Source organism: Melospiza georgiana, chromosome 2 (assembly GCF_028018845.1).
Source record: "Melospiza georgiana isolate bMelGeo1 chromosome 2, bMelGeo1.pri, whole genome shotgun sequence".
NCBI classification, from domain to species: Eukaryota; Metazoa; Chordata; class Aves; order Passeriformes; family Passerellidae; genus Melospiza; species Melospiza georgiana.
The window spans coordinates 6,229,836-6,247,727 of NC_080431.1; the positions used below are offsets into that span (position 1 = coordinate 6,229,836).

The 17,892-nt window shown below is 36.9% G+C and overlaps 1 protein-coding gene across 3 annotated transcripts in view; it reads right to left on the reverse strand.

Moving 5' to 3' along the window:
• Positions 1–17,892, reverse strand: part of CADM2 (cell adhesion molecule 2) — a 571,830-nt gene that overhangs the window by 157,583 nt on the left and 396,355 nt on the right. For all 3 annotated transcript variants that reach the window (XM_058019107.1, XM_058019105.1, XM_058019106.1), the window contains one exon: positions 9,125–9,274. In XM_058019107.1, the coding sequence (XP_057875090.1) occupies positions 9,125–9,274 (150 nt within the window). The remainder of the gene's footprint in view (positions 1–9,124; positions 9,275–17,892) is intronic.

Genomic DNA, 17,892 nt, shown 5'->3' on the forward strand with positions numbered 1-17,892 from the left:
ACTGTACCACCTGCTGTTAGTGTAGGACTGCTGAGATTATATTGCATTTCATTTCAGTTCCTGTTTCAAAGTCAGCTTTTGATTGACTGCTTCCAGTACCACTACCCAGGGTGGTGCAGAATCTTAAATTTTGAATGTGTTAAGTTACATCTGTGTCTGTGAGCCATCCTAAAAATGTTATTTTCAGCTGATCTAATTTGCTTGGAGAAGCCCTGTGGAATCTGGAGAGACCTGTGTGCAATATCTTAGCCAGCTCAGATGTCTCTTCGTGGCATGTTTTCAGGAGTTTCTGCTTTGCCCTTGGAAGATTTTTGTCCTCCAGATGCAAAGTTATGATTACACTTGTGGTGTGATTTTTTTCTTATTTCTGTATCCAACATCACACATTTCTGTCTGGGGAATATCTGAATGCTCCATGATTGTCTTTCCCTTTTAATCATAAATATTCCTATGCTTTTATCCTAAAGCCATTGCTTTATATACTGATATGTCATTTCTAAATATTTGCACTTCATTTTCCAATGCTGCCATTTTCCTCCAAGAAGCAAAATTTTCACCAGACCTGAAAATATCAGGTGAAAATCCAATTTTCAAATTCAGTTCTTTCTGTTCTCCATAGTTCAGTTTTCTTGGATTTAACAATCATTTATATGACAAAACATTCATGTTCTGGTCTGTCTGGTGACCCTCTTATTCCTATGACTCCGCTATACTGAATACACTGTGATATAACAATCAGCATTCTTGCCTGTCACATAGTTTCTCCAAAAAAATAACCTTCACCTTCCCTGAGGAACACTTCTTGCTGTTCTCCTGATTAAAAACAAAATGTCTTTTTTCTGCCTACCTTCACGTTTCTTATGATGTACAACGCTGAGCTCCACTGCTCCGGGATCTACCGCTTATCATCGCCAGTGTATTGTCCCACTTGCCCTTCCCTGCACTCCAATTGTTCCTCGCTATCATTTGCTCTAAGAGTTGTCTCAAAAAACCCCAACAGGCTCAGAATTTAATGTAACAGGCCCATTTTCTCCAGAAATCCAAGGAAGTTTGGCTCATCCACGTAAAAAACTAGTGCAGAGAGTGCAGATATAAGAAATCTCTCTTTGCATCGCTTTTAAACTTTTTCCACCCCTCAAAAAAAAAGGAATTCTCATTCATAAAATATTCTTTGCCACTTAAAACAAAAATAGCCAGCAGCCTGAGCATCATGAAACTTCATTACAGAGTAATCTGAGCAGTGTCATCACAACTACTGCTTCAATTCATCATATACCAATGTATCAGCTTCATTCTCCATTTAGCTTGAGTGCTGGTAAACTCAATTTCTGCACATACTGACACTTCAGCACAATATAATGCAAACTCCTACACTTTCTAACCATCTCTACAATACAGCCATTTACTCTCTTAATTCTGCTAAGAAATGGAAAAATAAATGCTCTAAGTGGGAGTAGTTCTACTAATTTATTGCAATGAAATAATATTCTAATGCATTGTAATACATTTTTAAAATGTAATTTTCATATTCATGCAGACAATAGCTGTCAAGATATTTTAACAGACTCCTGGTCCCTTTTATCACTTTATCTTTTTTAAGACGTGTGAACACAAACAGGTTTCAAAAGTGGCAACTGGTTTAGAAACATGGGGTTTAAGGATAAAGTGAGACACTTGATCTCAAAAGCTCTAAGACAGCTTCTTTCCTTCCCCAGAGCACTATGGAGCTACCAACCAAAATTATTTAGACTTGTTTACTATCCATGAGCAGAGGGAAGCTGTACTGGGCTTGGTAGGATAGAATTAATTTTCTTCATAGCAATCTGTATGGTGCTGTGTTTTGGGTTCATGACCAAAACAGGGTGGAAAACAGATCAGTGCACAGAATATCACTGAGCATTGTCAAGGCCTTCTGTGTCTCTCACTCTGCACCCACAGTGAGAAGGCTGGGGGTGGCCAAGAAGTTGGGAAGGTACACAGCCAGGACTGCTGACCCAATCTGACCATGGAATAGTCCATAAACAGAGCAATAAAACACTTGGGAGTTGTCTTCCCCAGGTAGGGACTGTTGGGACTGGCTGGCACATCACACTGCTGGTGGGACAGAATGAATGAAGGTGGGGCAGCCTTTCCATTACTCGGAAATTTTTATTCCCATTTCCTTCTCTTATTAAATTCTCTTAAGCTTGATCTATAAGTTTTTCCTAGTTTTGACCTTCTGATTCTCTCCCCTACCCCCCTTGCAAGGGAGTGAGAGCAAGAACCCATTAGTAAGAAACAAATTTGCAGCTGAACACATTAACCCAGGTTATCTGTCCCTATATGTCATCCTGTGGGTCTCAAGGAAAGATAAGACCTGGCCAGAAAGTCACTGATATTTGTCTGGCACAGATGTGAAATCAACAGATCTGACCAACAGAAAAAGATGATCTCAACTACATATATTGGAATGACTACTCTAAAAGATTTTTATGGAAAAATCTATTCTCATTGTGAAAATTCTATTGCTACCTCATACAATTTTTTTTGTTAAGTGCAAAAAGCTTCCTAAGTATTATAAAGCATTTACAGACTATTACTATTCAGGTCAGGGAGAAAAAAAAAGAAGATAAAATCCTATCCCTCTGCACTAACTTCTCCCAAAAATAATAATCCTTCAATAATTATCTGTATAGTTTTCTTGCATCTTTCCCATTGCTTTTCATGCTATTTCATAGGTTGACTACAAGGTATTCTCTCCTTGAAAGGGTCTATTAAACTCTAAGTAACAGTGAATCTAATTTATATGTGTACCCTAGGATGGGGTTAAGCTTGGTCATCATCTCCTGTCTGATACCATCTCCACTCAATTATGTAACAGGAAGCAGAGCATGCGAAGGTGGAGACGTAAGTCCATTCATCATCACTACTCGATTTCACATTACCTAAATGCTAATGCTCTCCATCCTCCCAACAATGCAGCTTGTCTGCCTCCCTGTCTTGCATAACTAATTTAAACAATGTATGTTCTGCTTTCCTTTCTACTGCAAAAAGAATCATTGTTTTCTTTGCTTCTCTGACTCATGTTTTGTACAAGCCTATTCCTTTTGCCTACACGCTCACCTACATCTTAAATTCAACTGCTTACTAGAATCATTAAATGTCTACAAGAGGTAAGTTCATGATTCCTCCCCAGTCAGAAATATCCTCAATTATTTTTGTAACTCACAAGTACCTCTGCTTGTTTATGCAGATTAGAATCTGAGGCTGAATCACCAGAGAATGGCATAGATTTGGTTTATACTTAAATTCAATAACTGGAGCCTGTCTGCCACCAAACAAGTCAAAGAATAAATACAACTATCTAGGAGGGAGTTCAGCATCTATAGCATCAAAAAGACAGGATTTTCATACCTGAAAGGACCAGCCTTTTGGATAACAATTCAATCACCATTTTAATGTTATGGTTAAAAAAAAAAAAATCTCTGCACTAACGAATCTTTCTAAACTGACATACATGCCACTGGAATTAAAATCCCATGCCTTGTACACAGTGAAATTCCATCTCCCTCTAAATACCTTTCTATTGAAAAAGAAAAAGGTCAGGAGTTGTTTGTATGGAGCTGATAGCACATCCCAACAGTCACAATAGTTTGATTAGAGATGCGGCCTAAACTCTCTAAACACACATGCAAGTTCCAACACAATACTGCCAGCCCTGAGAGGGAGCAAATGCTGAACCTCACAGGCTGCTGCTGTACCCAAACACGTCCCCAAGATCACCTGAGGCACTGTGCCTATCAGGGAAGCTCTCAAGGGCTTTGCAAGAACAGTGGCCTCTCACAACCCTTGTCTAGTACCCCACTATCTCTGAAAGGTATTGAGATGATGGAGAGCTACATAAATGCCAGGCACTCTTACACGTGAAAAATCAAAGGTCATCTAAAGAAACATATTCTGCTGCTGAGGGATGAATAATTCTGAGGCTGGAATATCCTTTCTAATTTTTCAGCAAGACATGGAAGTGCTACTACTGATGAAAGCACAGGGGACATGTACCCATCTACGATTAGCATCAGGCACATGTCTCATCAAAATCTGTGTCAGTTTGTGGCAAACTTGTCATGGTCAATGTCAACACACCCTTGTTTTACTATAAAGAGACCTGAAAACTTCCCTGTTAAGGTGGAGAGCAGATATTTTACACTTGCACTTGCCTGACTGAGCAAAACTGTTTGGTCTGTACACACCAGGTACAGATTCTCCTCCTTTTGATAGTCCGATTACATGTTTTTATACTGAGGAGATTAAAGACCTTTGATATCAACAGCCATTGTTGAGTTGTTCATTCCTCCTTTATAACTCAAATATCCTGCTACATATTTATCTACATTCCCTACTAAATGGGAATATGAGAAGATGGCTGCTATAGTAAGTTGCATAAAGGTTCCTTTCAGTCTTCTCTTTATCAAATATCTCTGTGTTTCCATGCTATGGCCTTTTTCTTATAGCTCTGCATTCATATTTATGTCTCTCTGCATTTATTGCCCTCTCAAAATCCTTAAGAAGTAACACCAGTGAAGATAAAATAAAATAACCTATATTAATTTAAAATAATATCTGCCAGTTCTACACTGTTGCACATTGTACTTCTTCCAAAGGCAGCTATGCAATTATAGGTACTTGGGTGCATAAAGTGATACGGAGGTTTCTATGGCAATTATTCATTTTAATTGAAAATTGTGTAGGGAAAGACTCATTTCAAGTGCAGCACACAATTTGCATTTGCTTCCAGAGAATCTGGACTTCCTTAGAGTTGTGAATTCCTAGTTTTCAGGAAGACACAATCTTTAAAATTCTCTTGGGGCAGCAGGGGTGGGACACCCAGGTAAGGTTGTTAAGCTTATTAACATTTAGGAGCATGTATCCTTATTATATATATGAATAAGTATTATATAAATACTTATTCAGTACAATATTTTTCACTGTCTGGTAAAGAGCTGATCTTTTAAATGAAAGTGGAACAATTAAAAATACATTTTATACACAATATCCTTGAATCTCTGAGGTAGAGGAACCAGAAAAGGACAGAAGTGCCAAAAAGGACAGCAAGGAGACAGGTCATCAGTGAGACCAAGTCCACTAGATCAAACATTTCTGTTTTCATATATTTTAGCTACTCTGTGTTAGAAGAATAATGAGGACAAAGTTATTTCAGATCTTAAGATATTTTAGAGTGTCAAAGAAAGAGTTGGAGAGAAGCAGCAGTTTCACCTTGGTTAGACAATAAAAAAAAAGCTATAACTTAATTTCCTGTGGGAAAATAGGATTTCTTTCTCCTCCTTATTGCCATCACCACAATGAGTCAAACACATTTTAGGCCTAAATTTACAATGAAAACAAAGTAGATGTAGGGCAAGTGATGAAGACCTGGAAACAACTTCTGAACTGTAATTTCACATTCACTAAATTCAGTGTTGCCTTTTCTGAAAAAAGGCTCACCTGATTTGTCTATATCATTTTAAGGCTGTATAGGCCAAGTGCCAGAAATGTCCCAAGTTAAAAATAGCTCTTGTCTCCTTCATAAATAATAAATAGATATTAATCTGATGTGAAGGTTGTGGGTGGAAGTGTTCTTTACCAGCCACACAATCCTCCTAACTGAGAAAAAAACCTCTTAGAAAGAGGTGGCCAAAGCAGAAGAGTAATTTTAATAATGTGGTTTTGGGACTAATGTGCCTGGCTCATTGCACTTCTGTACTTTAGAATATCTAGAACAAAAAAGGAAGAATGACTCCTAACTTCAATGTCAATGATTGCATCACTGTTCAGAAGAATGCAAAATTACATGAGTGTGATTTTTATAATATATGTGTCATCCATTTTTAATCAACAGGAGACTAATAATTAACCCCTTGTGGAAAGGCACAGAAATTTGAAGGTCATATTTCTTCCAGGTGACTGACTGGTTTTTCCTTTTTCACCAGAAATTCTATTTTAGTCAGAAAATGGCTTTGCAAGATGGGAACCAACTTGCTTGAGAAAGGAGCAGGAGCATGGAAGGGGTCTTGTCAAGGACAATCCAGCAAGGGAGTTTTTCACTGCATGGAAAATTTCCTCTATTTTTGGCACCTGTTCTGCCATATGGTGGTGGTCCTAAGGTCTATGGATGGACTTGATGAGATATTAAAGGCTTTTTCTAACCTTAATTATCATATATACTGGTAGTTCTCACCCCCTTCATATTCTACTGGACTCTCAACCCTCTTTTGACACTTACATTCATTCCTTCATTTTACTATTTGACTCTCTCATAATTATTAAAATATATAGCTATCAAAAAAAAGGTTTCTTCAATTTGTTTTATGCTTCCAGACAGAAAAGAAATACACTCTCACTCCTACGTGTGCCAGTCGTATAAATAGAAAGTAACCTATTGAGGGGAAGTGAAGTTCAAAGTAAGCAAATTTGATTTATTTCCGAACATGGCAACACTCAGAGTTACTCAGCTCCGATGGTGATGAAAGGCTGCTGGTGATGCTGCTTGTCTAAGCTTCTGTTTTCCAACAGAATATAACCCTGTAGCTATTCAAGCTTCCATTAATTTCCAGGGTTTGAGAAACACAGCTATTAAAAAGCAATGTTCATGGTGCTGAAAGGACAAGTAAGACCTGGAGGTTGGTTTTGGCTAACAATAAGAGATAGGTTTGAATAGACTCTGGCAGAGGCACTGCTGTCAATAAATTAAATGCAATGACTGGTTCTAGTAGAAAGCTGTTTTTTTATAGCCAAATTGTATGCCTGGCTCGGAGAAGTGGGAAACAAGGAAAGAAAATAAGAGGAAGCTTATACAGCTTCACTTGCCATCATTTCCTGACAAAACCACTAATAAATATCTCTTTCCATTTTGGCTCAATAATGCAACCATCAAAAGAAGGTGAAGGAAATATATTTCTTACTTATAGGAACCCATACATATACAAACAGGAAAAATTGCCAGTGGAAGCTGTAGCTTCCTTCTCAGAAGTGGCAGAATGTTTTCCATGCAGTTATTGGACAGAATACTTGAGACTGGAAGTATCACACAGAGTGCAAACCGCTGCTGACATAAGACTTAACATCTCCAGCTAAAGGATCTGCAGTTTTTCTTCACCACATGAAGACATTTCCATGTGTAACAGATGCAGAGTAATTCCTCCATCAAATTAATCCTCAAATATTCCTTCAAGTCTTGCGACGAGCTAAAAGTTCAATAAAGACTGTGGTCCCTTAAATTCACACACTTGAGCTCTGCACATCTCCTGTTGGGAATATAAATTGCTTCTAGTACTTACTACTCTGCATGCCATTCAAATTCTGTTGCTTTAATTCATTAAATTCAAAACTAATACAAACTTCAATTATTTGTTGTAAAAGTAGAGATTTTGCTAAAGCACACAGAAAATTCAATTCACACCAAAATGGCTACCCTGCTAAAATTAATGTATTTGCAGTCCTTGCACGTCTTTCTCAGCATCCTTTAAAAGGCCACTTATTTTATAAAAGATATAGATTTTCTGAGTATTGATGTGCCCTATCAACAGACAAGGTGCCTCTGGTTTTAGTTGTGCAGACATTACTTACCCACCCCAAATCACTAATGATTACAGCTCAAATGAAGGGGTGCATGTGATTTTAAAGTACCTGCAGTCCTCTTTCTCAGCACATCAGCCCTTTTTCTTAGCATCCTTTAAAATGTCACTTATTTTATAAATATACAGGTTTTCTGAGTATGAGGTGCCCTATCAACAGACAAGGTGTCTCTGCTTTTAGTTTTGCAGACGTTGCTTACCCACCCCAAATCACTAATGATTACAGCTCAAATGAAGGGGTGCATGTGGGCAAAGGTGACAGCACAGGACTTACAGCTGGAAAGTTTGCACCTTATAAAACCTCTCATCTTCAATCCTACATTCAAAAGGTACTTATGATTTCAAAGAAATTGCAAATCAAATGATTACACGCTACAGGAAATTAGGTAAAAGAGAAAGGAACCACTTCAACACCATCAAGAGATTCTATTCAGCTATTATATTAATAGTAAAAAAACATATTTTGATTGCAGCTTCTGCAGGTATAAAATGACAGGTTTTAGATTCTCTTTTATTGAAGTGCACAGATCCACAAAGCGTTTTTAGTCCTACAAGGTATTTTAAACTCTTATAATCATTCAGCAAAGCATTTGGACAGCAGTCCTTTAATTTTGAGCAGAGTAATAACTGCTCTTGTTAAAATATGTTCTAGAGTATGTAGCACCTTTCAAAATAAATACAAGCACCAGAATTAACTGTTGAACTTTTGTACTACTGAAATCAACACCAAAGCTTTTACATTTTTTAAAGCCAAGTGATGAAGTTATTACTCCTAACTTTAATTTCTTTATAGAATGTACTGCAATCTTGACATTAACATTCTATTATGTAAAATGCAATGCTTTTTCAGTTCAATTCAATGTCTACAAATATGCAGTACTTTAAAATAATGTCCTCATTTTTTTAAGGAATAGATGTTTTCTGGTCTTTTGTTCTTCACTAATTTAACTTAAATGTAAAAATATCTGCGCATGGAAACACTGGAAACATCTGGACAGAAAATCCAAGCATTTTTTATTAGCTGTTAAGAACAGCTACCACAGCAACTGTGCATTGCACCAGCAAGCAGACTGCTGTGCACTAGTGGCACACTGTGGGATTATATACATAAATGTAAAAATATACAGAATATTTATGCATGCACTCATAAAAAAGTGTCACAAGTTTTATGGGCTACTACTTCTCCTGCCACTCATAAATGCTCTTCCAATATATTTTTCAACAATGCAAAATTATCTTCAAATAAGTCTTTCAATGCAAATTATCTTAAAATAAGCCTTTCAAATCCTATTCTTTTTTCTTTAATAATTTAAATATAATATAATGTGCAAGAGAGTATTTCAGCGAACCCCAGTCAAAAAAATAAAATAATCACATAATAATTAAAATGGAAGACATCAATTCCTAGAATATATGGGAAATGCATTCACATCAGAGTAAAAAAGAGAAATGGTTTTAAACTTTTCTTTCTTATAAAAAACAGTGCAGAAGTATGAGTTCAGGAAACAATTTACCTTTCTTGTCATCGAAGTACAGCGTCTGTTGAGCTGGATTTGACCACTGGAGGGAGGTGTTATCATTTTGATCGACCCTGCAGGTCAAATTTGCTGTTCCACCTTCAACAACTGTGACGTTCTGTGTGAGTGGGAACTGCCCTTGGCTGCCTGAGGAGGGAGGGAAGGGATGCAGAAAGGAAGAGAAAAAAAAATTAAGTTGCAGAATTGAATTTATTGCAGCAGCTTCCCACAGATGATAGACCTGGAATTCAATGTGATCTAGTCTGACCAAAGAAATAAATTTACAATAAATTTTTTAAAACTGCATTTACAATATATTCCCCATAACCAAGAAACAGCTGGATGAATTAAGAAATAAGGGTTTCCCCCCTTCTTTGTCCTCCTCTGTGAGTCATACTATTTAATTCCAAAGAAATGCTCAGCATTTTTGTCTCCTCAGGCATACCAAAGACAACTCAGCGCAGGCGGTACAGTTAAATCATTGCTGAAAACATCACTGATAAAATAACAAAAATCCACAGAGTTTTTAACAGAGAGGGATGGGGCAACCTTGACTCTCTGTTTCTTTTTTATGCATTTTAAAGGCCTCTCAGGATGATCCTTTCTGTGTCAGGGTTGGAAAGTTGGTGGAGAACAAATGTAGTGTGAATCTAACACTTGATGCATGCTTTGTTAGGGGAATACAATCTGATCTCATATGAAAATGGAAGAGGTGATGTAGTAGGTCTCTTTCACATCTGTGGTTCTATCCCAGAGCACTGTCAATCACATGAAGTGCTTGCTGAGAAGTCACTGGGAAGGTTTCCAAATGCCTCTACACAATGGAGGAGCAGTGGCAGTCAGGTTCTTGAATCACAAGCATTTCCAATGGCATAGTTAGTGCTTATGTAGTGTTATAGCACACCCCTTGTCAAACAGCACAACACATTCTGACAAAAAGGGACAGCAAGAAGGGTGCACAGAAAAAAATGGAAGTGGTTTTTAACATGGGGGGGGGGAAGAAAAAAAATAATCAATAATCATCGAAGCAAGACACTTTATTGAACATATGATTGTTAACTAGGATGATGTATTACTTATATTACTTATTTGAGGGTACAATGCAAAAGAAAGACAACCTAATACTCCAAGTGAAATATATGCTTCTTTCTTCTCCTGCTTTTACAGAGATTCTATTAAAAGAAGCACTGGAGAGTAGGTAGAGATGCTTGCATAAGAAGTGTAATGCCAAGATTGACACTCAAGTGGGATGTGTCAGAAATTAAAAACCTCTCCACAGCCCTACAGGAGGGAAGAAGCTCATAGATGTGTCACAAGCACATCAAGGAAATAATATATACAATATCCATTAATGATACAATACAAAATCATAAAACCTTCAGAGAAAAATTCTATTTTAGTGGCTCTTATCAGATTGGTTCCCAAGTAAGTTAAACTGAGGTATGTCCTCTATACAAAAGCATGAAAATATGAAAATTTATTACCTAGGATAAAGGTTTGCAGATGACCAGAGTAAGGAAGTACTAAATAAAAGATTAACAACTCAACTTCTATTTGACCTACTGATATTGCACAAACCAGAATCCTAGCCAGATTTTGATTTCCCTACATAAAACAATCCTGATGGCCTTAGCCGTGGAACAAAATCACCCACATCAGTGATAAAAATATTTTCATCAAAATGCAGATCTGAATAACTGGTATAATTTTTGTATAAATATAAACTACAGCTGTCTAATGATCAAGATTTACCATGTACTGATATTTACCCTAAGAGGGTATTTACTATCAACAGGATAACAGATATAGTAAAAAAAAAATAGGAATACTAAAAATACCACAGCTAATTTAAATGATGAAAAAAATAAATGCCAAAATTCTCCTGACATCCTCTGTATCTGACACTTCATTAATCAAACCCTGCTTCTTGAAAACCACACAGTGAGAAATATATGATGAGAGAAAAATCATAAACAAGGATGGAAAAAAAAAACCAGAAAAGATTTGTAATTTCCTTCCACTTCTCCTCTTTCAATTCCAATGTGTCAAGGAACTTCAAGATATTGCATAAATTGCTTATCATTTAAATTGGAATTTTTAAATCCAGAAAAATGCGCACAGCCTGTTATTACTTCCACTAAATTACAGGCAACTTACCAAAGGAATAACCTTCTAAAGTGTGAGCTGTGAATAAGAGGCTATGTGGGCTAAAACACTTTTTGCCCACAAGAAGCATTAAACAGAAGCCAGTGCCAGAGATGAGCACAGTGAAATCTGTCACTTCCATGAAAGAAGTGCAATGGGAGGTAGTTTAATAAAGAACCTGCTGTAATGATTCAGGACCCTATTAACACAGATGAGGAGATCTCCCCATAATTACCCTGTGTTCTCTGGCTGATATTACAGCTCTTATCAAGAAGGTGTCAGTGTACGTGCACTCCATCATTTGTTAATGACTGCCAAGTCACAGACTCATCTCTGGGCAAGAAGTAAACTATTCTGATCAACCATAGAAATGCAAACTGTAGATGCCATAACCTGAATAGGTCAGAAGAATTTTCCTTTCTCTGACCAACCTAGTGATTGCTGATGATTTGGAAACAAGAATTACTTTAGAAAGTAAAAATAAGACAAAAACATTCATTGTATCTCTTGCCAACAGAGAATATGTATGGTTCTGGAGAAGATGCACAGAGCTTCATGGGAAGCTTGGACTGGAGAAAGAGGTACAGAGAAAATGAGAGAAAATTGAATATGGAAAGTAGCCTGAGTAGAAAGAAAGGAGCCTTTGCAGGACAGATAAAACTATATAAAGCGAGTCCAAATGAATGGATACTGCACTCCTCTTAATGAAGAGGAAAAAATATTAGCAAGTAATGGGAGAACTAAGACAAAGAAAAACATGAGATTTACTGTCGCCCTGGTTTTTTGAGATTTTCTAAGCCTTCTGATGTTGACATTCTTGTAGTGAACTTTCTCACACACTTTCTGTAAATAACTCATTGTTTTTCATTCCTTTATGGAGGAGGAGAGAGTTGATGGACTGTTGGATTGACCTGTGTCATTGCAGAGGTGTTACTGTCACCTTCCAATCCACTGTAACTTTTGTAAAACTATAAATATTGGAGTCAGAGAATAAAACTTCCCTTTTTTCCTTCACTTGAGAGAGGTGGTGTGCTTGTGTTCTTTCGTGTCCGTCAGCGACAATTTACTTTACTGTTTGCATCTGACTTGGGATACTGAAGTAGGGCTGGAAGGACAGGAGAAGATGTAAAGCCCTGTATGAAACAGGTGAACACTAAAGCAAGCATCACCATCCTGCCCTTTTACTGCAGTAAAAGTGTGAAAGAAGTGGATTATGCTACTAGAGACTCCTTACGGTTTTTGAGCATCTGACAATATTTTGTGGCAGAGGCCTTGTTTCTGTTAATGTCTCCTAACAAATAAGCATTCCATCCTGACTTAGCAAGTCCAGTAGTGGAAAATGTAGTGGCCCCTTCAGTAACTTATTTCAGAGAGTAACAATCAGCACTGTTCAAACAAAACCACAAAATCTACTTCTGCTCTGCATTTGCCTTGCTCTAGCACCCAGCTTCCACAAGCTCTTGTATTTTTTACCCTGCTCTGAAGAGCCCTCTCTTATCAAATTTCTCTTGTAGGTACTTAGAGACTGTGATCCTATCACCCATTAACCTTCTTTTGGATAATCTAAATAAATTGAGCTCTTAAGTCTTTCTGCAGAAATCTCATTTTTCTAATCCTTTAATTAGTCTGTGCCTCTGTGTGCCCTCTTCCATGTGTCCTCTTCTTTCTCAAGTGTGCAGCCCAGACCTGGAAGCGCCCCTGCCGCAGTCACAGCAGGCAGAAATCCAAAGGGGGTGCCACTTTTCTGCCAGTTTTGCTACTCTTGTTTGCACATTTAAAAGAGTCCCTTGGCCCCATGGTCAGACCCAGGTGTAGGTGAAGGTTTACCATGGGGCTGGCATTTTTCCTCATACACCATTCCAGTTCTCTTCACTGCACTCAACACAGCTTTTTAGGCAAATTCAGTAGAATTTACTTCCTACTTAACTATTAACTGAGATGACTGACAGGTATAATTGAGATAATGGATATGACAGGGATGCTGACCATCCTAAAGACAGGGCTACCCATCCAGCTTGCTTGCTATCCTCCCAAAACATGGCTGGCAATGAATGACATTCCTAACTTTCACCAGTAGGTCAATCAAACACAAATATATATATATTCACTACAGTATGTAAAATTACATTCTGTTCCAAAATCAAATCTAGAGGGAGGACCAACAAATTTTATTGTCTATATGGAATACACTAATAAAGATTTAAAAAAAAAATACTGGTAGCCCACATTAATAATTCCCTTGCATCTGAAAAGGAAGAAACTACAATGTTATGCAAAGGTGAACTACAACAAGTAGTGATATTACTGCAGAAAGGAGGCTGCATCAAGAAATCATTGTCATCATGTTGAATCCCAGCCCCTCTGCTCATTTTAGAAGCTTTGCTAGCAATATTATTTCAACTTTTTGGACTAGATGGAGCTATGTTTGAATATATTCTACCACAGGTTGTTTCTGCCATGCTTTGTGGAGGACCAGTTCTCATATCTCATTAGCCACAAGCTGTTCCCTGTCAAGAAAGGCTTTTTTTTTCCCACCCAGAAATCATGGCTAAACTGTTTTTACATTTAGCACTGATTTTTATCTCAGTATGTGTCGAGTCTATGCTGAATAATTATCATTATTTGGTCCAGTTTGTAAACATTAATCATGTGAGTTTGCCTCATGTTTTTTTGTTTATGCTTGGGTTAGGTTTTGTGCTTGGTTTTGTGGCTTTCCTTTTGGTTTTTGTTGTTGTTTTGTTTTTGTTGTTTTGGGGTTTTTTTAACTTTTTGCAATTACAATGAAAGCTCTTAATGAGTTTAACACTCCCACTTGATGCTGAGGTGATACATTCTAATCAATTTACCAGGCTAATTATAAATGTGACTAGGCGGCTGTAAGCACTGAGAAAACACAATTCTCTCTTTAGTTTTGTTTCTGCAAAGGTCTTTTTTTGTAAAGTAAACAGTTATGTCACAAATGAAGAGCATTTCACATTATCAGGGCAGCAAGCTTTGCCACTCTGTATCAAAAAGGCAGAAAGAGAAATGGTTTTAGTTAGAGAGCATGGCCTGGAAAAGAGAGAGGCAGCAGTGAATTATCAATGTTTTGCCACATTGGTTCTACTTTTGAGAGCCTGGCAGACCAGCGTCCCCATGAGGTAAATTAAGTTTATCAGCATGTAAGAGGGGAAAAGCAGAGTCTAAAGTTTTACAGGAGATATTTATCCTTTTCAGTCTTGCATGAACCACAAGGCCATGGGCTTTTTATTTGGTACCTCTATAGCATGGTGTCAACCAAAACCAGAGGCCACAAAATGCAAAGGATTAGCAGAGGAAATGAAAAAAAAAAGCCCAAACTTGAGCAAATAAATTTTAAAACAGTCTGATTTTTAATAATATTGTTAACAGGACCAGACCCTAAAAATAAATATTTGGGAGGGAGAGAAAGCAGCTTACTATTTCAAATAGCAGCTTGCATCTGTAGGGAGACTAGATTAATTTTGGCCTTCTTTCTTAGTAAAGAAAGAAAATATTAGGGGAAAAAATCCATTATGATGAAATATCTAATATACTGAATCACTTTTCTGGCTTTCTCAATTTATATATGAAATAATGCAAACATCTCTCCAAGGAGACAAAGTGTTATTAGCTTGTCTTTACCTAATTTAAAGAGCAATGATATTGTGAATTGCATTTCAGCAGGAATAAACAGAGATCTGCATTTCTGTGCAACTGTGGGCTTTTTCTGACTTTGCAAAGGGAATGAATCTGCTTCTCTGTTTTGTCAGCATGGAGACCAGATTGAAGGTTCATGTCCTGGAAATTCTGAAGGAGGAAACTATGCAAGTTGTTGCCCTTACTATTTTTAATTTTTTTTTTTTAGAACAGTCCTTAGGAGTGTGGTAGAAATATTGATGACAGATTAAAAAAGGCAGTTTAACTCCTGATGCAGAACTACCTGCTTTGCTTTATTCTAAAAGAAAATACAGCCATGTGCCTGCATGCTAAACTGCACTCATACAGCATTTTTAAAGAAAAAAGATAGCCTGAGCATTATTTGATAGACATAGTCCTTGACTGGATGAATTCCCCTTTCTGAACTTGCTGTTTTAAATAACAGTAATTTAGTTCTTTATCTGGATGGTAAATACTTGTTGAGTTTATACAGTTATCCAGTTGAGTTTAAGTTGTTTGCTCACTGAAGAAACATCATTTAAAAAAAGAAGCAAACCAAACAAAATCATGTCCTCCAATAAATGTTACATACTCCAGTAACAAAACCTCTTGCAGAGAACACAGGAATTAATGAGAACACTGCAGAAAGTTACTACAGAAGGAAAGGTTTAGGAGAGAGAGAAGAAATAATGCAGAGAGTAACTGTTAAGCCCAGATTGTGCATTCAAGGTCACTGAGCCTTTTTTACTGTTTCAGCAATATTAAAATAATGCAAAGGAAAAGGACAAGAGTGCAGTCTCTGATTTCAGACTATGAAATTTATGTCTGACAGCAAAAATAGAAAAGGAAGAAGCCACTTGTTCCTTCCTTCCCTCCATGTGTGTCAGGTGTATGTTTCCAAACCAGCAGTTAACTCAAAATATAATTAATTTGGACTATATGACAGTGAAAGAGATTGCAGATATAAATTGGAAAAAAAACCCCACATTGTAGTAAAATTATTCCACAATGATAAACAGGAAAAAAGTATGAGAGAGATAACAGGGGAAAAAAAAGTAGGCACAAACAGTGCTGTTTCCTAGGAACCTTGCCTAAGTGCCTATTTTTTACTCTTTTCAGGCTATTACCATGGTATTACTAGCTTATAAATGGAGAAGAGCATCCAGTGATTTTATTCAGTTATTATTTATTAAAAGGAATTCTCTTCCAGCACTCTGAATTCCTGAGGAAGTCATAAATCCAAATATATTTGAAGTGAACCTCATCTTTCCCCAAAAGTTGTAACAAACTGATGAATTTTCTGGTTCTCATAATTGTAAATATGGCTCAGAGCTTTGTGCCACTTGCCACTTTAAAGCTTTATGCTCAATTATTTGTGCCTTAACAAATTGAAAAGTCATTTTTCCCTAAAAGCAGGACAGCATCCAGTCCTGACATGAAGAGTAAGGAATTAGACAACTCAATTTCTTTCAGGATCTGGGTCTCACTGTCACCATATTTCTATTCCTAATCTGTAATACATACCAAGGACACCTTTGCTAATCTCCCAATTATTCAGAAAGCCAATCCCAGCCTTTCCCACCATTCTCCTCTATTTTAATCCTGGTTTGAAATACTTTGGGCAAATTGCCCAGAGTAATTTCAGAGAAAAGATAAATATAATTTAACATCAACGCTGGGGGCAAATATTTTGAAAAATAATACTTTTATTGCAAATGGGTAATGTGTAAAAAATGTGGAAATTACTAGAAATTCCAAAGTAATTAAGAAAATTTTGGCTAGAAGAAAAGATGAACTGATATAATTAGAAATAATAACTTTTCACAGAGCATTAAAAGAAAACAATTTTTCTTGAGCAAAAATCAAAATGTTTTTGGTTTGAAATTTTCAAATCAAACATTCCACTGAAAGATAATTACATAAAAAAGAAAAAATATATCAGTAGATTTGATTCATCTTTTCCCTCCTCAATTTGCTACAATCCTTTTCATGAGTTCCTTACTCTCATTTGTGAAAAATTGCAAATCTCTTGGAAAAAAATGTTCTCTTAGGCTTTCCAGCTATTGAGCTCTATTAAAAAAAATATATTTGCATCCCTTTAGGAATACACTTTTCCTCCTTCCTTCATCCTTAAAGACAAATTATGGTTTTTCAAGTCCAACATGTAGGTAACCCACCTGGCAAGGACTTTGTTATAGTATACCTATTTATCTTTGTTCTCTGTTTGACCTTTTTTTCTATCTGAGCAGAACACAACCAAAGTTTAAAATCCTTCCACTTTTAACTTTGTTTCACCAACTTCTGAGATATCATTCAAAGAGAAGTTAAAAGACAAAGAGGCAGCTACACAAATCAGCTCCAAGTAGTGCTGCTGTTTGGATGTTTGGGATCTCAGAAGGCATTCAGAGATCCCCCAGAATGCACCCCCATAACTGCACTGCTCATTCTTAGTTACAAACACACAGAGCAAGAGCTCGCTCACCAAAGGGAACCTCCTGTGTTTAAATGGAAGTTGAACTTTTCACTGTATCGAACAGCTGAGCCAAAGTGAAAAATAAAACTGTTCTAGGTTTGCCTGAGTATTTGCTCACACAGTAGCTTTAGTCTTGTTAAAAAATTAGAACTAAACAGGTGTTGTACATATTTACACAGAGGGGAGTGAAGAACAGTGATAAAATTCCTAATGAACCCCAGCTTGTTTCTTCTTTTTACTTCATTATATTTTACTTAGACTAGCACAGCACTGATCTTACCACCCCTGGTTTGGAAACAAATATGAATAAGAATCAGCTGTCATTGCACCAGTGCACTACATAAATCTTTGCTACCTGGACTTCCAACATTTCACTGCTCAGTTTGCTTCAGGTGACATGTCATCCTCAGAGGTAAATGAAGAAAAGAGCAAAGGTGGAGAAAAACGAATTTTGATCAGAGACTTCTCTGTTCTGTTTACTAAATCACTG